Source organism: Neolamprologus brichardi, chromosome 5 (assembly GCF_056152115.1).
Source record: "Neolamprologus brichardi isolate AB-2024 chromosome 5, ASM5615211v1, whole genome shotgun sequence".
In the NCBI taxonomy this organism is placed as follows: Eukaryota; Metazoa; Chordata; class Actinopteri; order Cichliformes; family Cichlidae; genus Neolamprologus; species Neolamprologus brichardi.
The window spans coordinates 26,841,443-26,867,976 of NC_142108.1; the positions used below are offsets into that span (position 1 = coordinate 26,841,443).

At 39.6% G+C, this 26,534-nt stretch overlaps 2 protein-coding genes across 4 annotated transcripts in view; one reads left to right on the plus strand and one right to left on the minus strand.

Moving 5' to 3' along the window:
- The first annotated feature begins 752 nt into the window (after positions 1-752).
- Positions 753-13,063, plus strand: LOC102795913 (T-complex protein 11-like protein 1). Its single transcript, XM_035904603.2, has 10 exons — positions 753-860; positions 1,503-1,593; positions 1,719-1,848; positions 1,947-2,067; positions 3,202-3,422; positions 4,159-4,295; positions 6,082-6,263; positions 6,597-6,778; positions 8,428-8,600; positions 9,640-13,063. The coding sequence occupies exons 2-10, from the start codon at positions 1,515-1,517 to the stop codon at positions 9,870-9,872; spliced, it is 1,458 nt and encodes a 485-aa protein (XP_035760496.2). The 5' UTR covers positions 753-860; positions 1,503-1,514; the 3' UTR covers positions 9,873-13,063.
- anks1ab (ankyrin repeat and sterile alpha motif domain containing 1Ab) overlaps positions 9,999-26,534 on the minus strand; it is a 54,453-nt gene continuing 37,917 nt past the window's right edge. For 2 of the 3 annotated variants that reach the window (XM_006782866.3, XM_006782867.3), the window contains 8 exons: positions 26,203-26,310; positions 25,280-25,450; positions 23,513-23,650; positions 23,223-23,294; positions 22,380-22,463; positions 22,127-22,264; positions 21,010-21,186; positions 18,286-18,858 (listed from right to left, as the gene is read on the minus strand). In XM_006782866.3, coding sequence (XP_006782929.2) covers positions 18,616-18,858; positions 21,010-21,186; positions 22,127-22,264; positions 22,380-22,463; positions 23,223-23,294; positions 23,513-23,650; positions 25,280-25,450; positions 26,203-26,310 — 1,131 coding nt within the window. In that variant the 3' untranslated portion in view covers positions 18,286-18,615. Of the gene's footprint in view, positions 15,567-17,806; positions 17,905-18,285; positions 18,859-21,009; positions 21,187-22,126; positions 22,265-22,379; positions 22,464-23,222; positions 23,295-23,512; positions 23,651-25,279; positions 25,451-26,202; positions 26,311-26,534 lie in introns of those variants that run through there. The other variant, XM_087840953.1, reaches the window with a different exon arrangement.

Sequence of the window (26,534 nt, forward strand, 5' to 3'; positions counted from 1 at the left end):
AACATGAGCTTGAGAAGACACGCAAAAGCAAATTAGCTTTCTAGCTCCATTTGTGTCCAGTCCATTTGGCCTACTTGATGAGGGAGGTGAGGGAATTGAATATGATATAAAATAAATATAAAATCCATTATGTAACAAACCTGGAACCTGAACACACACACAATATAAAAAAAATTATGGATCTGGTTTATAAAGAATAAAGTAAACAGAACATACACAAACAAATTAGTAATTGTAGAACAGGCCTTTTAAAAGTACTGGTGCAGTATTTGAGTGGTTCGGTATAACGCACTGGTTGACGGTTCACGTTCCTAAGCTGTGTACCTGCTCTTTCTCGAAATTGGAACAAAGATGTTTCCAGGTGTTGAGCTCTCATAACGTTTCGTACAATGGCTGACGGGCGGTTTCCTTTTTGTTTCCACCGAACTATAATGAAGAAACAGGTAGCTCGAGTTTTGTTTCAAACGCAGAGACGAGCAGCGTACAGTACAGAAAACTGCAGCACAGACACGCCCACTGATTTGATTTGAGAACGGACCAAACCAAAAGAAGTAGCGGCTTTTTTAATGTCTTGCCTTTTTCAAGGTAGAAAATAATTTAGTTCAGTGGTTTATTATGTTTATAGCTGCATTTTTCTATGTGAACACAGTCACGCATACAGGATAGACTTTCCTGTGAAACAGGAAGAGCGTCTATCATTGTTTAACCATCCCCCCCTTATTGGTGAAAATAGTTTAGTCCAAGTTTGAAACGATGTTTTGAACTGGAGGTTTTTAAACTGCGGAAAGAAACACTGTAACGTTTCTAACATACTACTCACCTCTAAAACCTATACTATATTCTTTAAATAACAGCAACAGGTAAGTTCGCCTTTAGAAAGGTGTCATATTTTCATTTCTGTGTAGTCTTATTTTTGACTTTAATAAATACGTTTTTACTCATTTTATTTTATGTAATTTTTTGTTAATACTTTAATGTACACATGTAATAGTACATTTTCTGTGTGTGGAGTGTAGGTGTACCCAATTTTACCCTTGTACCCAACTTCATTAGTTTTCTTTTTTCCCTAATAAATAATGTTTAACCTAAATATTTATGTTTATATCAATAAACATATTTATATCAATAGTTGCTATAGTGTGTGTGTGTGTGTGTACATATGTATGTGTGTATATATAAATATAGAAAATGTGTGTTTATATAGATAGAGTTGAATATAGATACAGGACTATTGTACATTTATAGAAAAAGGTGAAAACCCCTTATAATTTCCTAGAAGTAGTCACACTTTATGTTCTTTTTGATCACTAGTCCCCAAACCAGGGGGCAAATCTTTGAAACTCTAGCTGTGCTGTTTCTCATTAAAATATTACTAAAACTGTTGCTTGATTGTTAATCAATTGACGAACAGTCTCAACCATGACCATTTTGAGTGGAGGCGTAGTTAAAACCTGACAAAAGTGACTATTTGTACCACGTTAACGAGCGATCTAAATGTCTAGACTGCTTCTGAAATGCCAAATCAGAGAGAGGGGGCCACTGATGATTCCCCTGCTGACCTTCCCTGTCTGGAAAAACTTGACTCTCCAACAGGTACGTGGCAGTTATTACAGCAGTTATTGTTTTCAGGCACATTCAGGGGCCATTAGTAATTGAAATATTACCACCGTGGCAGTTTTAATTATCTGTGGGTGTGTGTGTCCTGTCTGTGGTGTCAGGGAGCCCACCCACAGCCTCATTATCCAGTCTAATGGAGCTGGAAAATTGCGTTTCCAACCTGAGTCTTGCACATGAGATAGTGGTGAACAGAGACTTCTGCTTCAAACCCCGAAATCCTTCTACAGACAGGCAAGAAAACACATCTACAGTGACCTTGGTTATTCTTAGTTCCTATATTAATGAGTGTTTTTACCCTTGAGCTGTTCTTTTAAACTGCTTGTCTGCAGCCTGGAGGGTAGAGTGACAGAAATCGTTCACCGGGCCTTTTGGGACAGTCTTCAGGAGCAGCTGAACAGCGATCCTCCAAACTACAGCCACGCTGTGCTTCTGCTGCAGGAAGTCAAAACTGTGAGTATCTGGCATTGTAAGGGTCAAAAGGAAAGCACAAACATGATCACCAACCTTATAAAAGGAGGAATTAGCGCTATCTGATCAATAAAGCATTACTTTAATTCACAATGTATTTGTTATGACGCTGTCAAAAATATTCAGGTTTAAAAGAAATGTGAAGACAAAAAAGAATCTTACATTTTAGATCTTTTAGGGTTTTTTTGTAACAATTAAAAAGTCATTTTTAAAGTGACATAAAACAGAAAAATCAGAGAAATACATGTCACAATGATATTACAACAGATTGGGTTTGGCAACCGTGTGGCAGTCCTTTGAGTTTATTTGAGTTTGTACATCACTTTGATGTGTAGAAATCCTGTTGTGGGCAGATGTCCCAGTCCTTTTCACACAAGAAAGAAGCTGAACAGCTGCTTGTTTCAGAGTTTAAAAATTGAAATCTTTGTGCCTTACATTGAATGAAAATGTTGGTGGTTGAAAATATACAGTACAAGGGAAGTGATTATCCAGCTTATTTCTTTGATCATACTGAAAAAACAACATTGCATCTTTTGAGATGAAACATTAGGTCACTGCAAAGTGTATTTGTAGCTTCTGGGAACCCCAACATATATACCCAGATGTTTATCTTTAATATAGTCACACTACTGCGCCTCCACAAGGTTTGCACAACTTTTTTTTAAAACAGATGAGAGGTTCAGGTTTGGCTGCTTTGAGAGTGTACATTTACTTAGAGAAGCTCTGTCTTTGCACAATCTTCTATTTCCTGTAAATTTAAATAAGAAATGGAATAAGATCCCTTGAGCACATATGTAGATTTTCATATCTTCTCTTTTGATTCCAAAAAAAGGAGAAGAAATGAAAAAAATAGAAAGAAACTGGCCATGTCATCTTTAATCAAACCCATATACTACTCTACTTTTATCTTAGATGTGTGCTTGTATTTTATAGCTTGTTTAAGATTGTGTTTATCTGCCCAGGGATTGTAAACTTTGTAGTAGCTAAATCTTTATTAAATAGAAACAGTTCCAAGTGACTGTTTGCAGTGGATTATATTAAAAGAACTGGATAAACAGAATATTTCCAAACAAAACATAACATGTTAGTGAAAATAGGCATTTTTCTTCACATTAGATGCTTCAGTCCCTGCTCTTGCCTGCTCACGTCAGACTGAGGTCTCAGCTTGACGAGGTGCTGGATATGGATCTGATCAGGCAGGAGGTCGACCACGGGGCTCTGGACCTCCACCGACTGGCGGAATTTGTTATCAACACCATGGCATCTTTATGTGCTCCGGTGCGCGACCCAGAAGTCAGAACACTGCGGGATCTCAAGGAACCTGTGGAGCTCCTGAGGTAAGAAGCAGGTTAACAACACCTGCACCGAATAAACTCGTGTCTGACATGGAATCAGTGGCAGGCTGTGGCCATGTATTAAATCCAGCATGCAGCAAGTTGTATTCCTGTAATGACATCACTTGCAGACATTATTACCATGAAATGTAACGTAAAACCGAATTAATATACATTCACTGATCAGTTTTCTGCTTAGTAATGCAGTGCCAATATAAGATAAATCCAAACTTTTTTTCAGTTGGTGTGAGTTTGGATGCTCTGTTCTGCAGGAATACCTCTCATAATGTCCAATTATAACTAAAAATAATCCTCAGTATGTGCAAATATTTAAATATGCTTGTAAATTCTTGTTTTAAAAATAGTATAAATCCCACCAGAATTAACAAAATCTATTTAAACAATATAAAGATGCAAATATATTAATTTATATCCAAAGCATCTATATATTGTGCTGAAGAGATATTAACTAAAATTGAACTTTGGCCAAGCTGTACTATCATGTAATACCACTTTGCGCCACATGATGATGCTGTGAGTTGTGTAACCTTTATTTAACTGGGCAAGTCCTTTGCTCTAGTGATGACCTGCTATTTCTTGAGAAAATGCATGTAGAGCTAAAGTAGCCAATGTTTAAAACATCTCCAAACGTGTATTAAAATTCTGCCCCCTAGTGGTTGAGGTTACCTTATTTCCAAGAATGTCAAAAAAGGTTTTACTCAAACATTATTCCTCCCAGGGAGATCTTCCGTGTCTTGGGTCTCATGAAGACCGACATGGTTAACTTCACCATTCAAAGCCTGAGGCCTCATCTCATGCAGCAGGCCATACAGTACGAGCGGGCGAAATTCCAGCAGATCCTGGACAAGCAGCCAGGTGAGAAGGGATTTCATTTCCAGCACTCTTCAATCTTCAACTTCACTGGTGCAATGAGTGATAGATGATAAAGGTGACTTTGTGAGTGCTACATTTATGGTCGCTAGATATTTCAGTTTTCAATTAAACCTCTTTTGACCCTTGTCTTTCTAAAGTACCATCCTGCCATTTTTCTGCTTCTCATATATTGGGTAAGGAGTGGGACAGCCAATCCCTGAACTGAGTTTTTGGCTCATGTACTGTGCTTCTGTAGCGCTGGCTAATCAGAGTAACTGGCAGCGTGACAGTCACTGGTGCTGAAAAAGCCATGTTAGCATCCATCCATTTATTTTGTTAATCGCTCATCCAACTTAGGGTCATGGGGGGAGTTGCAGCCTATCCCAGCTGTCATATGGTCAGAGTCAGCCTTTACAAAAGGCTGACAAAGAGAACCACACAGTCTCACATCCAAACAATTTTTTTCTCACTACTCTGGTGAGTAGTTTAAAGACAGAAAAGTCTAAATAGTAAGCAAGATCATGAGTTAAGCAAAAGAGTTTTATCACCTGGGAGAGACACCTGGTGCAATCCCATGTGAAGCCTTTGTTGGGATGGCTGGAGCGTATTCCCAGTGTCATCGAGTGACATGTCGAGGAAAAGGAGAAGACAAGACGGGTCCTTTTTAAGAGCAGCAAAAGAAAAAAAAAGAGCGATGGTAGCCAAGGAGTACAAAACCCAGAGAATCAGTTATGGACATTAGTTTATTTATAAGTTAGCAGTCCAGCCTTATATTATATGCATAGGTACAACACTCTTATCAAATGTTCTAGAGCAGGGGTGTCCAACTCCAGGCCTCAAGGGCCGGTGTCCTGCAGGTTTTAGATATCAACCTGGGTCAGCACGCCTGAATCAAATTATTAGTTCATTACCAGCCCTCTGGAGAACTTCAAGACATGTCAAGGAGGTAATTTAGCCATTTAAATCAGATGTGTTGGAACAATGACACATCTAAAACCTGCAGGACACTGGTCCCCGAGGCCTGGTGTTGGGACACCCCTGTTCTAGAGTCATCACAGCAATCAGGTTTTCACCAGCCGTCTCTAACCAGAAACCACCTTTTACTGGGTCCAGCTCCTCCACCACATCCGACACCAGTTCCACAGACTTAACTCCAAGGTTATAGTCCCAGGTCAATTGCAAATGTAACATAAAAGGTCAATATATGCTGATAGATTACTCTTCATAAAAAGACAAAGTGGGATGGAGATGATTTACTTTTTAACAGCACCACAGTCTTAGACTAAGGTAGGTGTGGGGAAAACCACAGAGGTAAATTTAACAAATTATTGTGCTTTAAAGGTGCATATTTAAATATGTAAATAATAAGTGCAAACACAAGTTAAACGCAGTTTTAGCAAAATAACTCAAGTATGAATTCACAGCTAATCCCTACATGAGTTTCTAGTTTCTACTGAAGAGAGCATGTTTATTTTTTTTAAATGATGGTCTCATTAGTTTAAAAATTGATGATAAAGCAGGGGATGCTTTAAGTTGCATGGAGTTAGTGCTCAGTTTCTCTGTCGATCTCTGCCTCAATCGTCACAAAGTCTAAAATGGGGATGGTGAAAACGCTCAGCTCGAGGCTTGACAAACCACAGTGACATAACCATGGCTACATCCATCTTTAATGAACAGTCTATGGCTCTGTCTCGCTCAGTAGCCATGATTCACTTAGTCGGTCTCATCTGTGTAGTTTCAGTTTTTTAGTATATTCTTAATCATTTTATAATTTGTCACTTCTCTTCAGATTCTTTGGACAATACCACTGCTTGGCTTCAGGCAGCAGCGTCTGAGGTGGTGTCGCCGTGTGAGCCACAGTCTGATTCTCCCGGTCCTGACAGCCGCAGTCCTTTCAGCCCCACCGCTGTCCTCAACCGGGCCTACATACGTCTTCTCCACTGGGACCCACAGGACCAGAAATATCCTGAGGTCAGCTGCCGTCTGAAAAATTACATCACGCCCATGCTTTTCATCGGACCCGGTGATATTTTATTGATTATGAGGGAATGTTCAGTTTGCCTACCCATTCCTCTTCACTGGTTAAAAGCATGTGAACTGATTTTAGACGCTGCATTAATATAATTGATGAATCATGACAGTTTGCATTTATATACTCTATGACCCCTGGAAATTCATCAATTATCTGTGGCTTCGCAATCTTATTTAGGGTTATAGCCATTAGACTCCTTATTGAGGTATTGATTTCATATTTATGCTGAAAACATTGTCCCCTTGTGACCCCAATCTGCCTTCCACACACAGACCATCCTGATGGATCGGGCCCGCCTGGATGCTCTTGGTCAGCGGCTCCAGATGTTGGTCCTGGAGGCGTCGGTGCTGCTCTTGACTAACGCTCAGTGCGGCTGCGTGGTTTTCTCCCTGCAGGGGTTTGTAGGTAAACTCAGGCAGTCCATCACTGCCCTGCTGGAGGGCAGTCACACAAGGTAAGAGGAGGATGTGGTGATGCATGTACTGGCTGTCACAGGGAACAGGTATTGTATGAGAAAGAAACCAATGGAGGTGACATGAGGCAACTAGCTTGTCAGAACAGATCCAGCTAACCTCATTCTTTCTGTTCAAGAGAGGGCGTGTCATGATTAGCGGATAAATGTGGAACAGCAGCTTGTAATGTTCGAGGTCTGCTTGCACTCTGGTCCGAGCTGCAATAAAAGGCAGCACAGGCTGTTTCTGCCTTACTCGCCTTTGTTACAATGTGGCAGTATTTAAAGACCTCGGCTGTTTTTTAACCCTCCGTAATATGTTCATGCGATCATTATTTAAATGCCAGAAGAGAAATCCTGAGCAAAATTAGAAGCCATTGCCATTGTTGAACATTTCTGCTTTGGTGTGTTGTAACAATGAATATCTCAAACTTGGCCTGGATTCATAGTTGACAAACTTCAAAAACTGAACCAATCAACATGCGAGATGAGGCTAACTTGTTAGAGCTGTTTAGGGGTACGAGGTTTATCTAACATTAGTGAGGAATTATCAGCTATAATCAAGCCTGAATGTTCAGATTATCTATGAACTCTATGAACTGGATCTGTTTTATGCATATACTGTTACCATGGTGGATGCTAATATTAAACGTGACCAGAGTTTCAAAATAGAGCAGTCCTAGACCGCATATCTCTGCCATGGCTGAAGACGACCTCAAATCAATTTCATAGATTTGAAAAAATGTTTGAATTCTTTTGTGATGTTTTCTTGAAAAAATACAAACAATGTTTGATATTTGGCAAGTTCTCCAATTTTGCCAGACATTGGTTTGTTTTGTTGTTTTTTTAAAACTCTAAATTTTGTCAATAAGAGCAGGTATCGGTAATATGGTCACAGCGCAGCCTGTGAGCACAGAAGCCCCACCTACCTGGTGTTCAAACAGTCTGTTTGACAGCGACAGCCAGTCAGAAGAAAGGTGGCTTAAAAGGGAGCGTGGTCTTAGAGATAGAGGAGCTAACACTGTTTGTTTGAGACAGTAGAAGTAGTAGAAGTGGAGTAAGGAATATTTTGAACTTCCCCAACTTTAAAATGATGGAGCCTAAATGAGGATAATAGTTCCACTTTGTAATTTCTAACACTGTAGAAGCTGTTCTGAAAAAATGATTTCCAGACAATCTGGCATTTGCTCTTCAAAATCTATTTCCATGTCAAACATCTGTGGCTCAATTACTCCTACGTTAGTTTTATCATTGCATAGCAGAAAGTAGTCTTTCAGTGTTAACTGTCAGAGCAAAGCAGATATGCCTCAGCAGGAGGCAAGCAGCAGAAGAGGTGAGAGGAGACAGAAGACGACACTAATTTGCATTTTCATAAATACGCATCTACTAAAAAGAGGCAAGGGTGTAGAATTATATCGAAGCCATTTTAAGGAGTGCACTCATGGAAACAAATGTGTAATTGTGAAAAACAAAGATGAGCTTGTAGGAGTTTAATCAATGGGCAGGAGAGGAACTTTAATCAAATCCTGCTCTTGGAGAACTCCTTTATTACTTCCATCAGTTCCTGTACATAGATGCGTAGGCCTGTGAGACAATATATGTCTGATGAAGAATGCTGATGGTTGGTCTGATGTTGGTTTCTGGTGCTACAGGGAAGCTGACCTGAAGGGGGCCTTGTTGGGCATTGGGGAGATAGTATTGCAGCAGATGTCTGAAGCGCTGGCTACTCAGGGAGGTGCAGCACTGCCGCAGGAGAGCCAGGATCTGCTGAAGGGACAAATATCTGAGCTGTGGAAACACAACAACCCAGTCTGCATGCTTATAGGTAAGACAGGATGGGGGAAATGAAATATATCCACATATTGGACTTAAATCGGTGTGTATTACTATATAATTTCAGCTGTTTACGTTTTGTAAGGTGTGAGTGGAAAAAATGGCCATTTAAGACTACTGGAAAAACATTTTTAAAAGAAGTATATTTTACGTAGCAAAAACTCATGTTTGGAGAATCACAATTTTCAATGGACAGATTAAACTAATCAGTTAATTTGATCTTTTTTATTTGTGTAAAATGTCACAAGAAAGACCATGGTGATACCAGGATGTTGAAGCAGATCATGTTCCTTGAAAAATAAATCCTCAAAGTATTTATTATAAAAACTACTATATTTGCATATGTTTTTTCCTTCTTTTTAAAAAGCAATATTATCTTGTATTTTATATATTATAAGATTATAATATTTATAATACAGATGAGCATCTACTCTGTATTTCTTTATATATTGCTTCCAAAAAGCCAGACTTTATTGTAGAGGTCTTGAGCAATGGTTCTCCACGCTTTCTGAAGGTCTTTTGAACGTGTGCTTTGACTATTTGCTGCTTTTTCCACTCATTTTCAGTCCACTCCTTGTACCTGACCATTTTCACAGGAATATTTTTTGTTTGTTAAACCACTTGAACCTGACTTGAGTCCTTCAAATAAGCACTTAAGGGACAAACCAGTGTTTGTCACACTGTTATTAGCAGCCTGTTCCCATGTCTTCAGTTGAATCTATAAACAACAAGATGATTCCAAAGAGCTATTAGCTGAAAACTTGGCATATGTTGGCATGATGTCCAGTGTGTCCTCAAAGACATTTAGAAGGCATCAGGTTTTTGGTTAAGTTCTTACTTCATTAAAATTTAGGATAACTTGGCCAAACAGAGTGGTTCAAAAAAAGCGGTCCTGGAAAAATATTTTCATTAAGATAGATAAGTACATGTTCCTGCACTTTAATGCTGCTGAGTTTAGATAGTCTCTGTTTAAACTTGGATGTGTGCTGCCGCAGAGCTGACTTCTCTCCCTCCTTCTCTCCATCAAACAGGAGAAAGGGTACAGGGTTTCCTCCAGGACACGCTGCGGGGCGGCCCTGCTAAAAGGAGTCCAGAGCTGCCTGCTCCCCTCGGGCTGCTGAGTGCTGAGCTAGTTGAGCTGGGGACGGCCTTTGGGCGAATCGTCCACTTCAACCAAACAGTTTTTGGTCCCTTCTATGCACCCATCCTCAGGAAACTGCTGTTCCAGCCAGTAGGGGCCGAGGCTGGGGAGGACTCGCGCTAAACTGAGGCTGACCCTTTCAGTTTGTAGCTACATTCTTAGGCAATTTAAAGAAACAAAGGCACAGAACCAAAATCCTGTGTTGCCTTATACATATTTACTGCCTTAAAAAACCAAACACGTGAAAGAAATTTTAGTAATTCTGACCCAGGTGAAAGCTATAATTATTATATTTAGCCATTTTAAGATGCTGAATGTGAATGATTTGAGAAATCAGAGCACCAAAGAACATATGATGAGTATGTAAATAATACTTAAGCTTTAATATGTAGCTCTTCATGTTGAAAAATGTTTATGAGTAACTTACCAAAGACAGCATGCACCTTTTCAATATTTTTATTATTATTATTTTTTTCTTGTTGAATCAAAAATATACTTGTGTTTCTTTCAGTCGTTGACATTGGAGGGGGTATGTGCTACTAAACAAATACCAAAGTGATATATTTTTTCCACCAGCCATTCAAAGACATGAAAACACGTGAGCTTGAAAGAAATTATTGTTCACCTTGTTACATTTTAAGCAATATTTCAGAAAAAAACTGTTACAGGATGCACATACAATGGGATAAGTTAAATCCTAAAGGGGTCTTATTTTAAAATCGGTATTTTTTTTTTTCTTTTTAAAAAATACTAATACGGTTTTTAGTATATTTCCCCCATTACATGTTATTGTAGTGAAGCTTACAAGAGTCCTGTTTTAAATGTATGTACACGCTAACTTTTCAAATGTTTGGAGTGACTGTGCTATAGCTGACTGCCAACAAGCAAAGGAAGTATTCAGAAACCAATTTGTGCCCTTTTATTTGCTTCTGGCACTATTTTTGTAACCCATTAACAAACTGTATAAAAAAGATGGACATAGCCTTGGGGTCTATAAAGTAAAACCAGTGCATAAACACCTTAAACCTAGATTCTTTATAATGGCCAGCAGGGGCCAATTCTGGAAGCAGCCAAAAAAGTCAGACAGTGTACAAGTGAGGAAAAACTGCAGTTCCTTTAGTGACCACTTGTGTCTCCATTGACTCTCATGTTTAATCCACAAGCTTGGTACAAAAACAAATTTGGTCACAACTATGCAGTTTTTTCTCCGCTCATACAATAAATAATAATTATAAATGCAGAGCAGACAGTTGGTGATTTCATTGGTCGCTACCTTAGTGATGCACCCAATTGTGATGATACGATACCTGGTAAATTGTATTTGTTTTTTAAGAAAAGACTTATTATACTTTCAAACATACTTTTCATAAATAAAATGTTATCCGTCTAATTTATTCAAATTCGTCTTATTTTAGCTCTGCGAGTGACCACTGCATACTGTCGTCCTTTACAGTGACACTTCTCAAAGTGCCTCGAGGCTACTACTGCTGTGATTTGGCGCTATATAAATGAAATTCAATTGAACTTCTCCTTTACCTGCTGTCGCTGTGAGCACACCTTTTATGCATGCGTGGGGTAAAGCCAATAACAGAAACATGAGATGAAATAATACCACATGGAGTTGACAACATGTTACTGTATGTTACTGTAGCAATGCAATAAAAGCTTTTTAACAAGTGTTACACTGAGCATAACAAGAGTGAGGACCAGCGAGAGTGAGCAAACAAGAGAGAGAAGCTGACAGAGAAAGCATCAGAGTCTGAGCTTTTCAGCAAATAAGTTAACTTATAAGTCATAAATAAACTCCTATTTCTTTGCTTTTAGCTTCCTCCATGTTAGCTTCCTTGCTTTTGACTCATGAAACACAGAAATGAAATTAATTCAGTAAAATATAGATTTAAATTGAACAGAATGATCCATTGGTAGCAGATCCAAATATCAGATCAATCCGCCCCTATCTACATCCACCTTTTATATTCAGTCAATCAATTTCAGTAAAGATAAAGTTTATATTAACTTTTGCCAGTGTTGCTTTGTTGTTTTCTAATACTTCATGCTACAGTCACACTAGGTAAAGCAGCGGTAGGAGACCATGGCACGACCAAAATTATTGCATCACGTTGGAATCTTACTGCCTTTAAAATGGTTACTTTAAAGACAGCGAGTACGTCTGCAGTCAGGTATTTTCAAAATGACTGTGGTGCTTCAAAAAAGCGCTAAAGCAGCACAGCCAGTCTGCTATCAGTTTGTGGCTGAATGGAGTCAAGTTGGCACTTACATTGGGTTTGTGAAAATACAGCAATTAAATGTGATAAATGAGTGAAAATCTCAAATGCTTCAGGAATTCTCATTAAACAGAAACCGACATTAACTTATATTCAGTGGGGCCCAGCAAGCTCCTCAAAGATTTGAAATTCCTCCTCAAATACTCACATAGTTGCTGCAGGACAGCAGGAAGGTTGTACTCATCGGAGTAGACTAACTCAGATTGTTTGCCAGTCTGTCTCGCTTTATAAATTAAATGGCAATTATTTGACTTTCTGGGGATTAACGGTGACCAATGCAGTCGTCTTGCAGTCCAGTGTGCTTGTCCAGAGGTTTAGGGTGATGCTCGCTCAACCTCTGGTTGACCACTTGGTCGCCACAACTATAGTCAATCAGTCTCCAGTTGCAAAAACTGACTAAACGAATGGATTCAAACACAAAGCAATGGGCAATTTTTTTTTCCTGCTTTTACTGTAGTGTGACTGAGCTGTTAGGTTTGAGAGCTATGCAGAATGACCCAATATGCATTTTAAAGAGTCAGCTTTTCATTTTCTATTTAAATTAAATTTATACCCATAGCTGGAATGTAGCTAAAATAAAACATTTCTAAAACAATGCCAGTTTTGAAGAATTGTATTCATACGGTTAGCAAAAACATGCAAAAAAAGGACAGGTAATTCTCATTTAACTTTGACTTTGCTATACGTCCCAACAGAACTGATAAACATATACCTGACAGAAAAATGTTTCTTCATGTTGTGCAAATGCTACGTTTACTGTGTTGAATACTGATGTGTGTGTTTTCACCAGGCACCTGGATGCTTGGCTCTGACTTGAATGCAGTTGGAGACATGAGAGAAACAGAGACTGGGGGCTAATCGTTTGTTTAGAATAAAAAGTTGCACCACCCACTAATCTCTTTGGCAGCAGAAAGAGTGAAAGTATAATTGTACATTAATTACCATGTTTGTTGTATTTGTCACTTTAAATTTTAATCAGCTGGTGTAATGTTTCTGCTTTTAACTACTCAGCCATATAAAAGAAATCAATGCTGACAACAGACGTGAGAGGGATTCTTTAGTCTTTGTATTATTTAATGTCATTAATATAATATTGCTTTGAAATTTGAAACAGTATCACATTTTCATTGACAAACCATACTCTGTCCAGAAACATGGGCAAAGCATTGTATGCTGGTACAGTTTTTTTTCTTTTCCTCTACATTTTGTTACCCTTTAATAATAATTCCCACATTTTCAATAGACCTGAATCAATAGAAATGCTCATTAATGGTCTATATCATTAATGGTCTACAGTGCTCTAAACATTACAGTACCTACATAACAAGATCAGAAAGTCACACGGAGGCCAGGAAATAGACTTGACCTTTCTGAGTGACCTTTCTCAAGACAGGAGTGATACACAGGTCCTGTTTAGCCAGTGATGTGGGACTACCGGTTTACCTTTTAGTCTGTGTTGGGATTCATCTCAGGGGCAGTGGAGGAGCAGGGGATATACGGAGTGAGATCTAAATGTCAGAGTAAGCGCTGGTTTGGCCCTGCACATTGCATAAGGCTTACCTCTCAGTTTCTCTCTAGCTCTTTCACACTGCTCTGCCCGCTATAACTCAACACACACAAACACACTCGCATCGGCTGCTCCCCTTCAACTCACAGCTTGGTATCCGGAAACTTGAACGCTGGGGCGAGCTACACAAGGAAAACACCAATGTTAAAAAGAGCGGTTACATGCACAGCGATATCATGCCACCAAAACTTGCTTTAAATAGCTTGCTGCTCATTTAAGTGTAATGCTTTCATATTGTGCATCCATAATAGAGCAGGTTGTTTCGGTGACACACAGAATGGGAGAACATACGTGACAAAATGTTGGACGACGATGGCAAAACGAAATGAGGGTGAAGCGCTGAGTTGGCGTGTGACGGGGAGAGGGAACGTAAAAAGCGAATGGCAGGTGAGTGAGAGGAGACGAGACACTGCTACGGTACATACAGAGAGACTGCTCAGGCCAAGTGCATCAAAGGGTACGAAAACACAAACACACTGCCAACATGCAATCGTCAGTGGAAGCTAACAGTTAACAGTCAGAAACAGAGTGGCAATGACACAGCCACGGTACCGCACGCAGGCCGGTTACACCGTAATAAAAAAAATTAAATCAGTCAGCCTCAACGAGCTCAATCCTTCACTTCTCCCGCAGCACACAAAAAACAAGGACAGTGGCCGGTGATGTAAGAGTCCAAACTCCCATGAGGACAGACAGAAACAAGGCATACAGCACGCACAGCAGGTAGTGCACACAGGGGAGAACCCACAGATATGTGTCGACTTCACGACGACCTTTTTTTTTTTCAGTCACAGTGCAGGAGGAAAATCTTTTAAGAAAAAAAAAAAATGGTACCACGCTCTCAGCATTACAAATCCACTCGCAGTAACACGACACCAGAGCTACATTTAGATTTGGCTCTTTTAATGTAGTGGAATAAAATCTTTTCACCCCCTCAAAGTAACACACGTTGCATGTACTGTACCTAATTCTAAAGTGGAGTGAAACAGCATGGATACCTACTCAAGTAATCATGATAATAAGATGCTATGACGGGAAATGTGCATCAGATTGTGCTAGAGGCTCATTAATACACCCAATATTTTTTTTTTAACGTTGCTTACGTTTTGTTTATTTTTATTTTTTTGCCTCTGGTAGTAATGTTGGGATTCTTTACAATCCCTTCGTAATCATTCCCCCCAACCCACATTTCAGTTATGCCCCGTCTATCAAAAAGTATCACAAAAATCCACTAATGTCAAATTTGCACCATAAGAAAAAAAGAAAACAAGGTCTTAAAAGGGATAGTGCCATGTTTTTAAACACAGTGTTTCTTTTCATTTTTTTTTCTTTGTTTAAACTGACAATAAGAAGAAGCTGTGATTTTCAGGCTCTCAGTGCTACCACGACTGCTGAGAGGCACTGGGCAGTACAAGGCCAGAGCAAAGACTCATCCTGACAAAAACTGTACCATCTCTGCATCAACGTCATCCCAGCTAGTCACAGTCAGTTTAAATACAGCAGAAAATAAGAAGTGTTGCCTTTTTTTTCTTTTCTTTTTTTGCCTTTAAAGTCTTTTAGAAGCAGGGTGGAGGCGTGCAGTTGTTGGGTGGTGGTGTTCGGGCAGGTCAGGGGATTTTTAGTTGATTATAGATAACCGTAATGAAGTAAGGCTGTTGTCCTTGATATTGTCCTTCTGGGTGTGTATGTGTGTATTTGTGTGAGTTTACGAGGTCTCAGTTTTTGGTCCGTTTTGAGTCCAGACATCAGTGATTAGATTCGTGACCGATTCCTTGTGGTCTTTCTATGAGTATTGTACAAATGCGTAGAAAAAACCCCAACAACAACAAAAAGAAAACACAAGTTGTTTGCTGCATGTTGCTGTTTTGTCTTTCATTGATTAATTGTCCATCTTGCATCCCATGCTATCAAAGCAGCCTCCTCATAGTGCTTCACAGTGGTAGATGCCTGGTAAGACAGGACAGGCTACAGATGGAGAAAGAAAAAAAATTATAACTGTCGAGAGGCAAAACAACCAAACAATTGTGTAAATGAAAAAGATATGTTAATAATAATAAAAAAAAACAAAACCTAAATATAAGCTACAGACTTGAAATCTATCTGTGTGATACCAAAAAGACACAATAAAGAAAAAGTTAACATTTTGGAGAATATGCTTGCTGGGAATTATGCAAGGGGACACAACTGTACATTTAATATGGAGCTGACTGGATTTACAGGTAGCAGAGCACCTGCTTAATTAAGCTCAGCTGCCACAAGAACAGATACTGAACTGAAAATGTAACTTTCTTTTCAGTAGTTTTTGCTTTTATTTTATTTTTATTGTATGAATTTATTTAAGCCATTCTTTTTTTGGTTGTGTTTTTTGTTTTGGTTGCTATAACACAGACATTTACCAACTTTTGGGATAAACTAAGTAGAAATGCTTTAATCTGTTTGGCATACAATCTTATAACTAGCTAACCTGCCTTTAGAAAATGAAACTGAGTGACTAGAGGAGGAATGGGGAGGGAAAGTAAATTGAACAACTGTATAGGGAAAATAAACAAGTTTATCTCCTGATGCTGCTGTAGTGACTTTTATTTTGTCAACATTTAACTTGGTTAAAGACTGGTGAGGGCTTATTGAAATTTGGGATGCGGACTGAGGTTGTTATAGTTAACTTAAACTGAATGGAAAAACAAAAGCTAGGTTGGAAAAAAAACACATCTCAGTTAGGCCTCAGTCACACAGGCCTAGAGACTGGTCCCCCTGGCAACCACAGGTCGTTAGTGGAAAATATTTAATCCCAGACTAGTTGCGGAGATTTCTGGCTGCTGCTGGGTGAACTTGGTTGCTAAAATGGAGCTGCATCAAAAACTTGCTTGTGATTGCATTGGTTGTCAAGACTGCAAGTTCACCTGTACTTTACATCAAGGAGGGTGACTTGTCTATAAACACTTGCCACAGCTACTTCCCGAGTGGTAGTGAAACCTTAGAAAGTGCACTTCAGACTAAAACTGGAGACTGTTCACCTTCAAAAGTAAAAATTGCTCTTTTCATGCAAGCAACACATTTCAACAGCAACTTTTACTTTGAAAGTAAATAGTCACTCTGTGCATAATTAGCAAGTGTTTGCAGATGAGTTGGCATCTTCCATGTAAACAACGGGCACCAGTGGCAATCTGCTGGAAACCAAAACAATCGCAAGGAAAGTTGCACGATGGGCTTTAGCAACCAATTTCACAGTGACCCTAATAACCTCAGCAACCATTACACTTTTTTTCCCCTAGTAACTGGAAGTTGCCAGGGTGGGAGAGGAGGGGTCGCCTGTGTCTAGGCTGGTGTGAAAACTAAAACGTGCAGTATACTTATAATCTAACCTGTCTAAAAATATTAGAACGTTTCTTTAGCTATTTGTTAAATAGCTGAAATTTGTCAGTAATCAGTGGGAGAATGCTTTGGTGAATGTGCTTATTGAGACTGGTATATGTAGCCTGTGTGATTTCTGTTTCAGCTTTATATTAACTATACACCTGTGAGACTGTTGTCAATATCCTCACGTAATTCTCTGCTAGACATATTTCCCAAAACGTCTAACAGAAAACCATTTTTAAAATAATATAAACTCAAGACTTCTGGAAATACTTCAACTTGCCTTTAGCCAGTGTGAAGTCTAGACAGAGCAAGAGAAAAAATGAGCATGCCTGTTTTGCCTGTGGAGAATCAATTAAAAAAAAAAATGGCTTGAAAGAGGAAGAATAATAAAGATGCAACCTCTGGGAGCTATCGGGGATTTGGAGGCAGATGCAAGTTGTCAGGAAGAGGAGGATGAGGAGGAAGAGGCAGTTTGGTTGAGAGAGCGGGGCCACTGTAAAATGAGATCAGTCCAGGATCATCCGTTCCAGAGCTCCGCCATTGGCTGTAGCAGCAACAGGCGACGGAGGCTGCCAGGGGGTGTTGGGGAGGCATGGGGGAGCCGCAGGAGTGTTTGTCATGGCAGGTAGGAGGTTGGTTTGGGTCGCTGGGCAGGGCAAAGGAGGGTGCAGGAGTAGGCAGCCCTGAGGGATGCTATACCATCACAGTGAGAAGGCACGGGGCTCACATGTATATATGTGTGAGTGTGAGAGATAAATAGAGAACCGGATGCAGGGGCAGAGGAAAATACAGGGGGGTGCAGAGGGGCGGCTGTGGGAGTCCGGCCTCAGAATATGGTGGTCTCGTACTTGGTGCTGACAGGGCGCCTGTTGGCGTCCCGCTGGTCCAAGAGCCAGGTGGTGCTGCCCAGGGACTGCATGTCTGGGTCCATCTCCAGGGGGTCGATCTGCCGAGGGAGGGAGGGAGGAGGGACGAGAGGAGGGCGTGAGACGTGTGGCAGTGGAGGCCATTGCGCCACACTGACAAGTCCTCAGCTCACACACGTGCATGTGGATTAGAGGTACAGTCCAGTGATCATGTTATAATCACAGACACTCAGGGCTCAATCCACAACATGGATGATGTCTGACAGAAAAGACCCTCAGCCTGTATAAGCAGCGGCAGTAAAACCAACAATACGACCCTCTGGGAGTTAAAACATACGCTGATTAGTAGTTCAAAAGCACCATGCTCTACACCATTGGCTACTGTCATAGCACAAACGGCAAAGACACATAATTCTACATGCATTACGCTGAGTAATTTACTTAGAAATACATTTGACTTTTAATTAGCTTGGAAAAAATCTCAATGTAGGCGTTTGGCAATCTGAAATTTCCTGCTTATGAAAGACACCTTCAGTTGAAAATATCTTAAAAAGACACAAGAATTGAGAAACAGTTTAAAACCATCGAGCAGAAACAACTTCAGCCATCATGTTATTGACGCAATGGGCTAAACCCACACTGGCATAATTTAGCCAACAGTCTTCATATAAAGACGGTAAATCACATCAATGAGTCGCTCGTCCCCGAATGGGTTTAACCACAGAGCTAATTGCATTTTAACACTAAAATGTAAGATGAAGATGACAGATGGGAAAATAAAAGGATGAGGTTCATGGTTGAAATACTAATAACCACACAACGTGGAGGCGAGGTGCACCGAAGCACTCAGATGCAAGAAAAATAAAGAGGAGAGGGAATTGTGTGTCAGAAGATGCATGATTAAGGATTGAATAGAGGAAAGGAAAGAGAAGGACCTGGACTCCAGGGCTAACAGAGTGCAACGGGAGGAAGGAAGGACGGTGGGTAGTACACGTGTGACAGTGACAGCAGCGGCATTCGAGCAGAGGGGCACCCTGGGAAGCAGGAGGACCAAGAAGACAAGAATAAAGACATGTTAAAAAAAGAAGAGCGCAGAGGGACAGAGAATTTATATGCACTAAACAGACAGTGTAGAAATCCAGAAGCAGCAGAACGAGCAGTTCATTATCTGTCCTTAAAGCTCAAGAGGGCAAATTTCTCAGCATCTTTGAGTTTTCTTGTCATTGACTGTTTACTTAACCCTGTCTATGAATAGTGACGGTCCAATTATAGTTTAGTAGCTCCAGCTAGGCATGGCAGTATTTATTTATACTTGTGTCATTTTTGGCCCTCCATATGGCATGTCTGTGGAGCGTTGGATTTCTCCACTTGCTCAAGTGGCGTGCATGTGGCTATATGCAGCAAAGTGTGAGGAATTCATTTACGAGTGTTTATACTGTTTAAATAAATCAGCAGCATGCCCAGATGACTAGTTTAGTACCTACAAACCTACAATAACTGTGCATGCGTCTGATTTGAGATATTAACAGTCCAGGGTAACAGTATTTCTATAAATTGTTCAAATTCACATATCAATATTTGTCAGTGATCCCAGTGAAGCAATTATATACTGGAAACAGCTATGAAGGTTGCATCAGTGTTGTTTCTATATTCCAATTTAAAAAGCAAACAAACACACCAAAGATTACAAACTTATTCCCAAAGCCAAGAAACTCGAGCACATACATCATTATTAAGAAATCCACTTTGCGCTGTTCCTTTACTGAGTGCATCCTGGGGTCTGTCAAAGGTTAACATTACTGGCTAGGCCCTTTTCTTTATTGAATATGGGCACATTTACACTCCAGCTAAAGTTACTCAAGTAAGCAACATTTGATCATCACGCTCATTAACAGTGGAAGCTTTGTAAAGCATTTTTAGAAATATTTTATCCACAGCACAGATAAACCAATAGGGCTAGCTAATATGTCATGTCATTGAGTACTATTTAACCCAATAACAGTAATGTATACATGCCATCTAATGACATATGTTTTAGTCACTGCATTATTTCTGATAACTATGTATTTTAATGATAATAGTAGGGTGGGGCTTTTCCTGGCGTAAGAAATACACCGACCAATCGCAACTGGATTTCTTTAAGGGAAACAGCCATTACCGAATATGCCCAATGGGCATACACTGGATTTTTTTTTTCATTTTGAGATGCATACTTAAGATTCCTTTACAATATTTTTGTTTTAAAACAAGAGGGAAAAAAACCTGACAGTAACAGTTGATAAATATTTTTTTGTTTTAGGAAATATTGTCTTTATGCAAACTACAGAGGACAGGGCTTAGCAAACAGTCAATCTCTTCTTAGGTAAAATACATGAGAAACCTTCATGATTGTCACAGTTTTTGTTTCACTTCACTTGGTAGCAGCGAAGTGTATTAAAACAAATCGCAGCTGACAGAAATCAGCCCCCCCACCCCCACCCCACTCTTCTCATCTAAAACTTAAACAACCAGCAGGCTCATTATGCAGCTCTGTGATCACTCCATATATTATCCTTGCAGGCAGGTAGTAAAACAATGTGATTTGTGTCTCTGAATAAGCAAGTGGTCCAGCAGTGTGTGCGTGTGCGTGCTCCTAGCGGCGGCTGTGCAGCGCTCTCAGGTGACAGTGATCACTGAGTGCTTATTATATGCAGCCTGAGAGGTCAATACATCAATGCTCAGGGTATACCTGAACATTTATGCAGCACACTCAATCAGAAGTGAGGAAGCAGCGGGTGGTTCTGACCAACGAGGCTGTGCACAGGCTTAGAAAAATCCCAGAGGAAATCACACACCTCCTCCCACCCCCCTGTTAGCAACAAATAAAAGGAATCATTCATCACGCTTCACATATGCACAAAAAGAAAGTCTCCTCTGATTGGAGTGACTCACAGAGCAAAGTAATGACTCATCACTTTCTACCACACGCACAGCAAATCCTCCTTTGTAGGTGGCCCATTAGGGGTTCAGCAGTGGAGAAAAAGTGGGTCACAGGGTCTGTCTACTTATTTTGAAGTATGACTGCACAATATGTTCCTTCACACCTGCTTTCCTTTTAACGTGTAGAGTAACCTCACCACTCAAATGCACTCAGAGATGCACACATTCGCCACGATTTTCTTCAGGTTTTATAGGCTGGTACTCACTGCTGATCTTCGCATGCTGCTCCAGGACTGAGATACAGGACGGCTGGTTTTGGTGTCTATGACCTCAGAGCCCAGAGATGAAGGAGGCATGTAGTGTCTCGCCCTGGACTGAATCGCCATCTGATAAGCCACCTCAAATGCCTGTCCCAGCGTTAGGATGATCTCGTAGGTCTGTGTCTGTGTGAGTGGAAAATAAAGATTCATTGTACTGAAATATGTGACAACAACTTTTTAACAGCTGACTTTAAATGACCGCACACAACAAAGACAACATCTTTATGCACACTTGCTTGTGTGCTCAGTAAACGTTTAATTTCCATAAAAAAACACAACTAAGCACCTTGTATTAGTTACGCTGCAAAGCTTGGACTAAAAAAAGTCTTCTGACCGTGTTACAGTATTTGTTTTGAGTTAACCACTATTCAATTTGGTTTGCAAACACTTGTTTTCAGCAAATTCACAGCACACAAAAGCGCTGCTCTTCACATTTTTAGGATAATTACTTTGTATAATTATCCACAGGCTCTTGTTTAAATATGATGCATTTACAGAGAAAAGCTAAAGCAGTTTTTAAACTGACATTCTGTGCATGGAGGAGCTGTGTGAAGTATAAATAATAGAGGCTCAGCAGTGGGTTTTTTTGGTCCTGTAAAGATCTTTTTCAATGCAGTTCATTAAAAAAACAAACAAACCCACAAACAAAAAATGTTTCCCTGCAGTTAAAGTGCCCCCACAGTGGTCGAGCTGCCAAAAATGAAACCTCACTGCTGACCTTTTAACAGACCTTTTGACTCAAATGACAACATAATTTGTGCTTGTGCATGGAAATGCCATGCATAGCAGGAGTGGGTCTTTAATCAAGCTATTTGATGAGCCAATCAAGAAAATAATCCATAGGATGCTCAAGGCAGGTTTAACTGCAGGATATGTGACGTCCTACAAGGGGACATTTTGGTTTTCTTTCTTTATTTACCAAAAAATGTGCAAAATGTTCTACAATGATATGAAAATATGCAGCTGTCTATAGTGGATTATTTTAATATATTAGCATAATTACAGTGTATTATGCTTATAGTTCTAATTCTATTAAATCAATCACAGGGCTGATGTTACTCACCACTTCCACAGTGCTGAAGACATGACAGAAGTGGTGGCCGCTCTTCAGATCCTTGGTAATGTATGCAAATGTGCAGAGGTCATCTGGGTCTTGCGCGGCACATGAGATGTTCCTGATCTCATGTTCTGCTACTATAGTCTAATGAAGACAGGAATGAAGTGAGCGCTAAATGAGAATCAACCACTAATGGACAGTGAGAAAGTCGACAGCAGTGTTTGCATTGGACAGGTCAATAATCAATAATTCCCATTACCTTTGTGGCTGCATCGATGAACTTAACACCTCTATAGGTAATGGACAGTATGACAACTGGACCCTTTTTGGAGTCCTTGGATTTCTGGAATAGATACAAAAAGAATAAGTGAGAAGAAAGAAAAAAATCACTGCCTATTTTGGGGAGTTTATTAATTGTTATGACGGATAAAAACACTTTTCAGTTATTCTTGAAAAAGATGGAAAAATTAAGGTTTTGTAGTACTAAAACCAGATAATAAAGCCGTAAATCTTTGTCCATTCTCCTACAATTTAGGCTTTGTCCTGTTTTATACTTCTTTTTTCTGTCTTCTTTTCCCTCATGTTTTCACCAGTCGCAGCAGACGACTGCCTCCCAACCCCCGAACCTCGGCTCTTTTGGGCCAATATGGCTGATCATCTCCTTTATAATGACCTGAACACAGATCATGAACCAACAGTATTGCTGCTCACATGAAAACAAGCAACCAAGCTAAAGATTTAGTTTCAGCTGTTTACTGGCAGATACATCTAGTTCTTATTTTATTGTATTTTAGTGGACTTAAAAATGTATTTATTATTGGATTGATGGCATGAACTAGCGTAGTGTTTGCCCACAATGTAAATTAAAGTAGTAAAAAAACCAAAACAACCGGCAAGAACCTGTAAGAAAACAAAAGGCTTTTTAAAACTTATTTTGGGAAAATACCACCAATTTTTTTTCAAATTAAAAAAAAAAAAAAGTATGTTTAACTGGTTATTCTATACATAAAGTTATAGCTCTCTCCCCAACCACGCGTCAGCGTTGGGTGTTACCACCATGGCTTTTACATTTGCTCTTAGAAGGACATTGATAAATACTTACCCTAATTTTAGCACAGGCATCTTGTGTGGACTCAATCCCTCGTAGATCCCTGATTATCAATGATCCTAGATACTAGAGGAAAGAGTCAAAACACAATTTAAAAAATGATTTAAAAGTTGGTGCTGGCAAACGAAGTCAACTACAGACACAGACGGGCCATCGCAAGCACAGGATGTATTTGAATAAAAATGTCCTACACTATTTCTTGTTTAATAGTGTTTAATAGTCCATCTATAACATATTTACAGCATATTCTGGCATCTATGCTGAAGACAGTAAAAGTGACTTACTGTTGCCTCGTACCCGCAGGAGTCCAGAATGAGTTTCTCAGGCTGGTGATGCCAGGCGGAGACCGTGGCATAGGTAGCAGAGTGGCTCGGCGGCCGGAGGTTTAGACGAGACTCTTTATGCCGGTCGCTGTGTCTGTCCTGCACAGATGCAAATGAACAGGCTGCTAAATGCAATAAAGAGAACAGACTGATCCAAGAACAAAATATTCTCTGCTTTGTGTTCAATTTTTGTAGATATTAAAGGGGATAAAATGCTATTTTTTCACTGTTTTGCAGGATCTTTGTAACCACACTCATTTCAAATACTAATTTGTGCATCCATCAAGTTGGCAAGGTAAAGGGTTTCTGACCACTGAACATTAGTGTGAGGGCAGATGTCTGGTCAGCAGTTTAATGCAAGTCTTTTATGCTAGGAAACTAATAAATATTATGCATGCTGGGCCTTAAGGTCAGTGTAGGCTGTGCTCAGTGCTTTCATGAATCACTGTCAGAGTAAAATATACTTATGATGATGATTACACACTAAGAGTTTATGGAAATTGTAAGTATTGATTTTTATACAGCAGTGGTACCATATTCCCTTTCCTTATTTGTGGATGCTCCTGTGTGCTTCCAGATTGGCCTCAGTGAGTCAGAAAGCAGCTATGCCAGCTTGACTGTTTGTGTTGTAGTTTGACCTTTAACAAATGCTAAGATTTGATCATTGTGTTATTCTTGGTTTCTTCTCTTAAAGAAGAAACAATAGTCTACAAAGATAAAAAAAAAAAAAAAATGCTCAATGGCACTTCATGTCTTTTTTGTTTTTTCTTCCTTGGACTACTTCATCACAATGAACATCAATTTATTTTTTTTATATTTTACACATATTTTCTATATTCTATTCATCAGCACTTAATGGAAGTTAAGATTAGCTTAATTAGGTAAAATTACACATATTTATATATAAGAAATAAACTCAAGTTTTTGTTCATTAAGAATCAGCAGTGCTTCAAATGTTTATTTGGACAGGGAGAAAATATCAGACAGATGATTAAATATGACCTTGAGTTTTCCAACTATATTGATTCAAAATGTCAGCTCCAAAATGTGGGTTTCCAAAACTTTCCATCGACTGTATTTTCTACGTACATCTCTGCTTAGACCTGGCTACGCAGCAAAAATACAATGTAAAAACTCAACAACCTTGAATGCACCTCTGCTTTTTTCACTGGTTCTAGTTACATTTTGCTTTAATCAATCACTCTGCACATCCACCCTTCAATGCAAAACTTCGTTTTACATCCGGACCAGCACAACACATTTAACTTTCGGCAGCATTCATTTATTTGTTTCTTTTATTTACTTATTTATTTATTTAAAAAAGAAAGAAGAGGTCAGACTGATGTGATTATTTAAAACGAAATACCAATACCCCCAAAGTTATTTCTACTTGATAACAAGCAGGAAAAAATATGAGCCTCAGTACCAAGAAAAACCCAAATGTTAGACACTGGATAAGACAAATGATGTCAAACCTATGGCTAGAAAGACTAAATATACTGTAAATATTATGTATGTTAGATTGAAGGTCAAACAAGGGTTTGTAGAAAAGGCTTGCAATTAATCTGATTGACTTATTGTCAATGGTTTTCTGTGTGCGGAAACAGAGAACAGGCTGTTTTCTTTTCATCTTTGTCGTTTCTTTGCGCCTGATTGTGCTCATGCATCTGCTGAAAGCTACAGACATTGTTGGAGAAAAGCATTTAGGTAAAAGAAGGTGGCACTCACTACAGAACGTGGCCTCTCGCTATAAGAACGCAGAGATACACTACAGTCTTGGTCGACTCCTCTTCGCCTCCGATCTGACTCGGTCAGGGGAAGGAGCATGTCCATGGAGCGACTGGTGTAGGGGTCCAGCTGACTCAGGGGAGATGTGGTCTGGGATAGGAGGTCATGGAACTGCCATACGCATCGACACACACACACGCACACACACACACACACACACACACACACACACACAGACACACACACACACACACACACACACACACACACACACACACACACACACACACACAGATTAATGATTTGAAAGCACTGTCTGCACAGGCTGGTTTTCCTGATCTACATCCAAGCCTAATCCTCGACAAAAAGAGCCTCTTCCGTGGAGATTCTCAATTCTTTTTAGCCCAGTTTAATCTGCCTGGGAAATCAGCCCTCAGTATTTAACTGTTGTGAACATAATGATATTGAAGAATCTCATTCCAAAATTAGATTTCTGCTGCAGAAAGAAAAAGGATCCATTTTCTCACAAAATGATGTTGGTATAGAAAAACAGCTGAACCGTGCCATGCTGCTTTACACTTCAGCTCTGTCTGGATTGTTGTACAGTAAGAAAAAAATAAACTAAAATATAACAGCACACAGGAACGAGGGTAAACATGCTGAGGGGGAAAAAAATCTCATAAGAGACAAGAGTGACACGATATGTGTGTTATATCGAGGGTATGAGCAGAGCTATCCTTCTTACTAAGCACATTAAGCATATCTGATCTATTAATCGAATAAGTGTCGACAGTGGTTAAACAGCAGCACTAACACTGCTGCAGTATGGCTGGTGCTTTAAATAAAAACATCTTCCATCTTTTGGAGCTGACCGTATTTTTGTGAATTCTAGAGAAAATGTGAGAAAATCTGAAATGCATTACCATAATTGGGGACAGACGACGGGACTTAGATGGAGCCTCTTCATAGGGTCTCTCTGCTAGAGAGGCAATGATCCTCTTCCTGTGACCCAGAGGACCAACCTTAATAACCTAGAGAGGACAACATCAGGGCATAGCATGAGACTTTCCACTGTACTCTTAGATCCATATCTTACATACAGGAGTTTATCTAGACTAAACTAATATAGATACTTTATATTCAAAATAAACTGACACAGAGTGGCAAGCACCCCTCACTGGCAGGCATCCACAGGCAAACAGAAATGACTCTCGTCAATAATTCAACCTCAATCTGTTTTGCCGTAAGCTTGAAG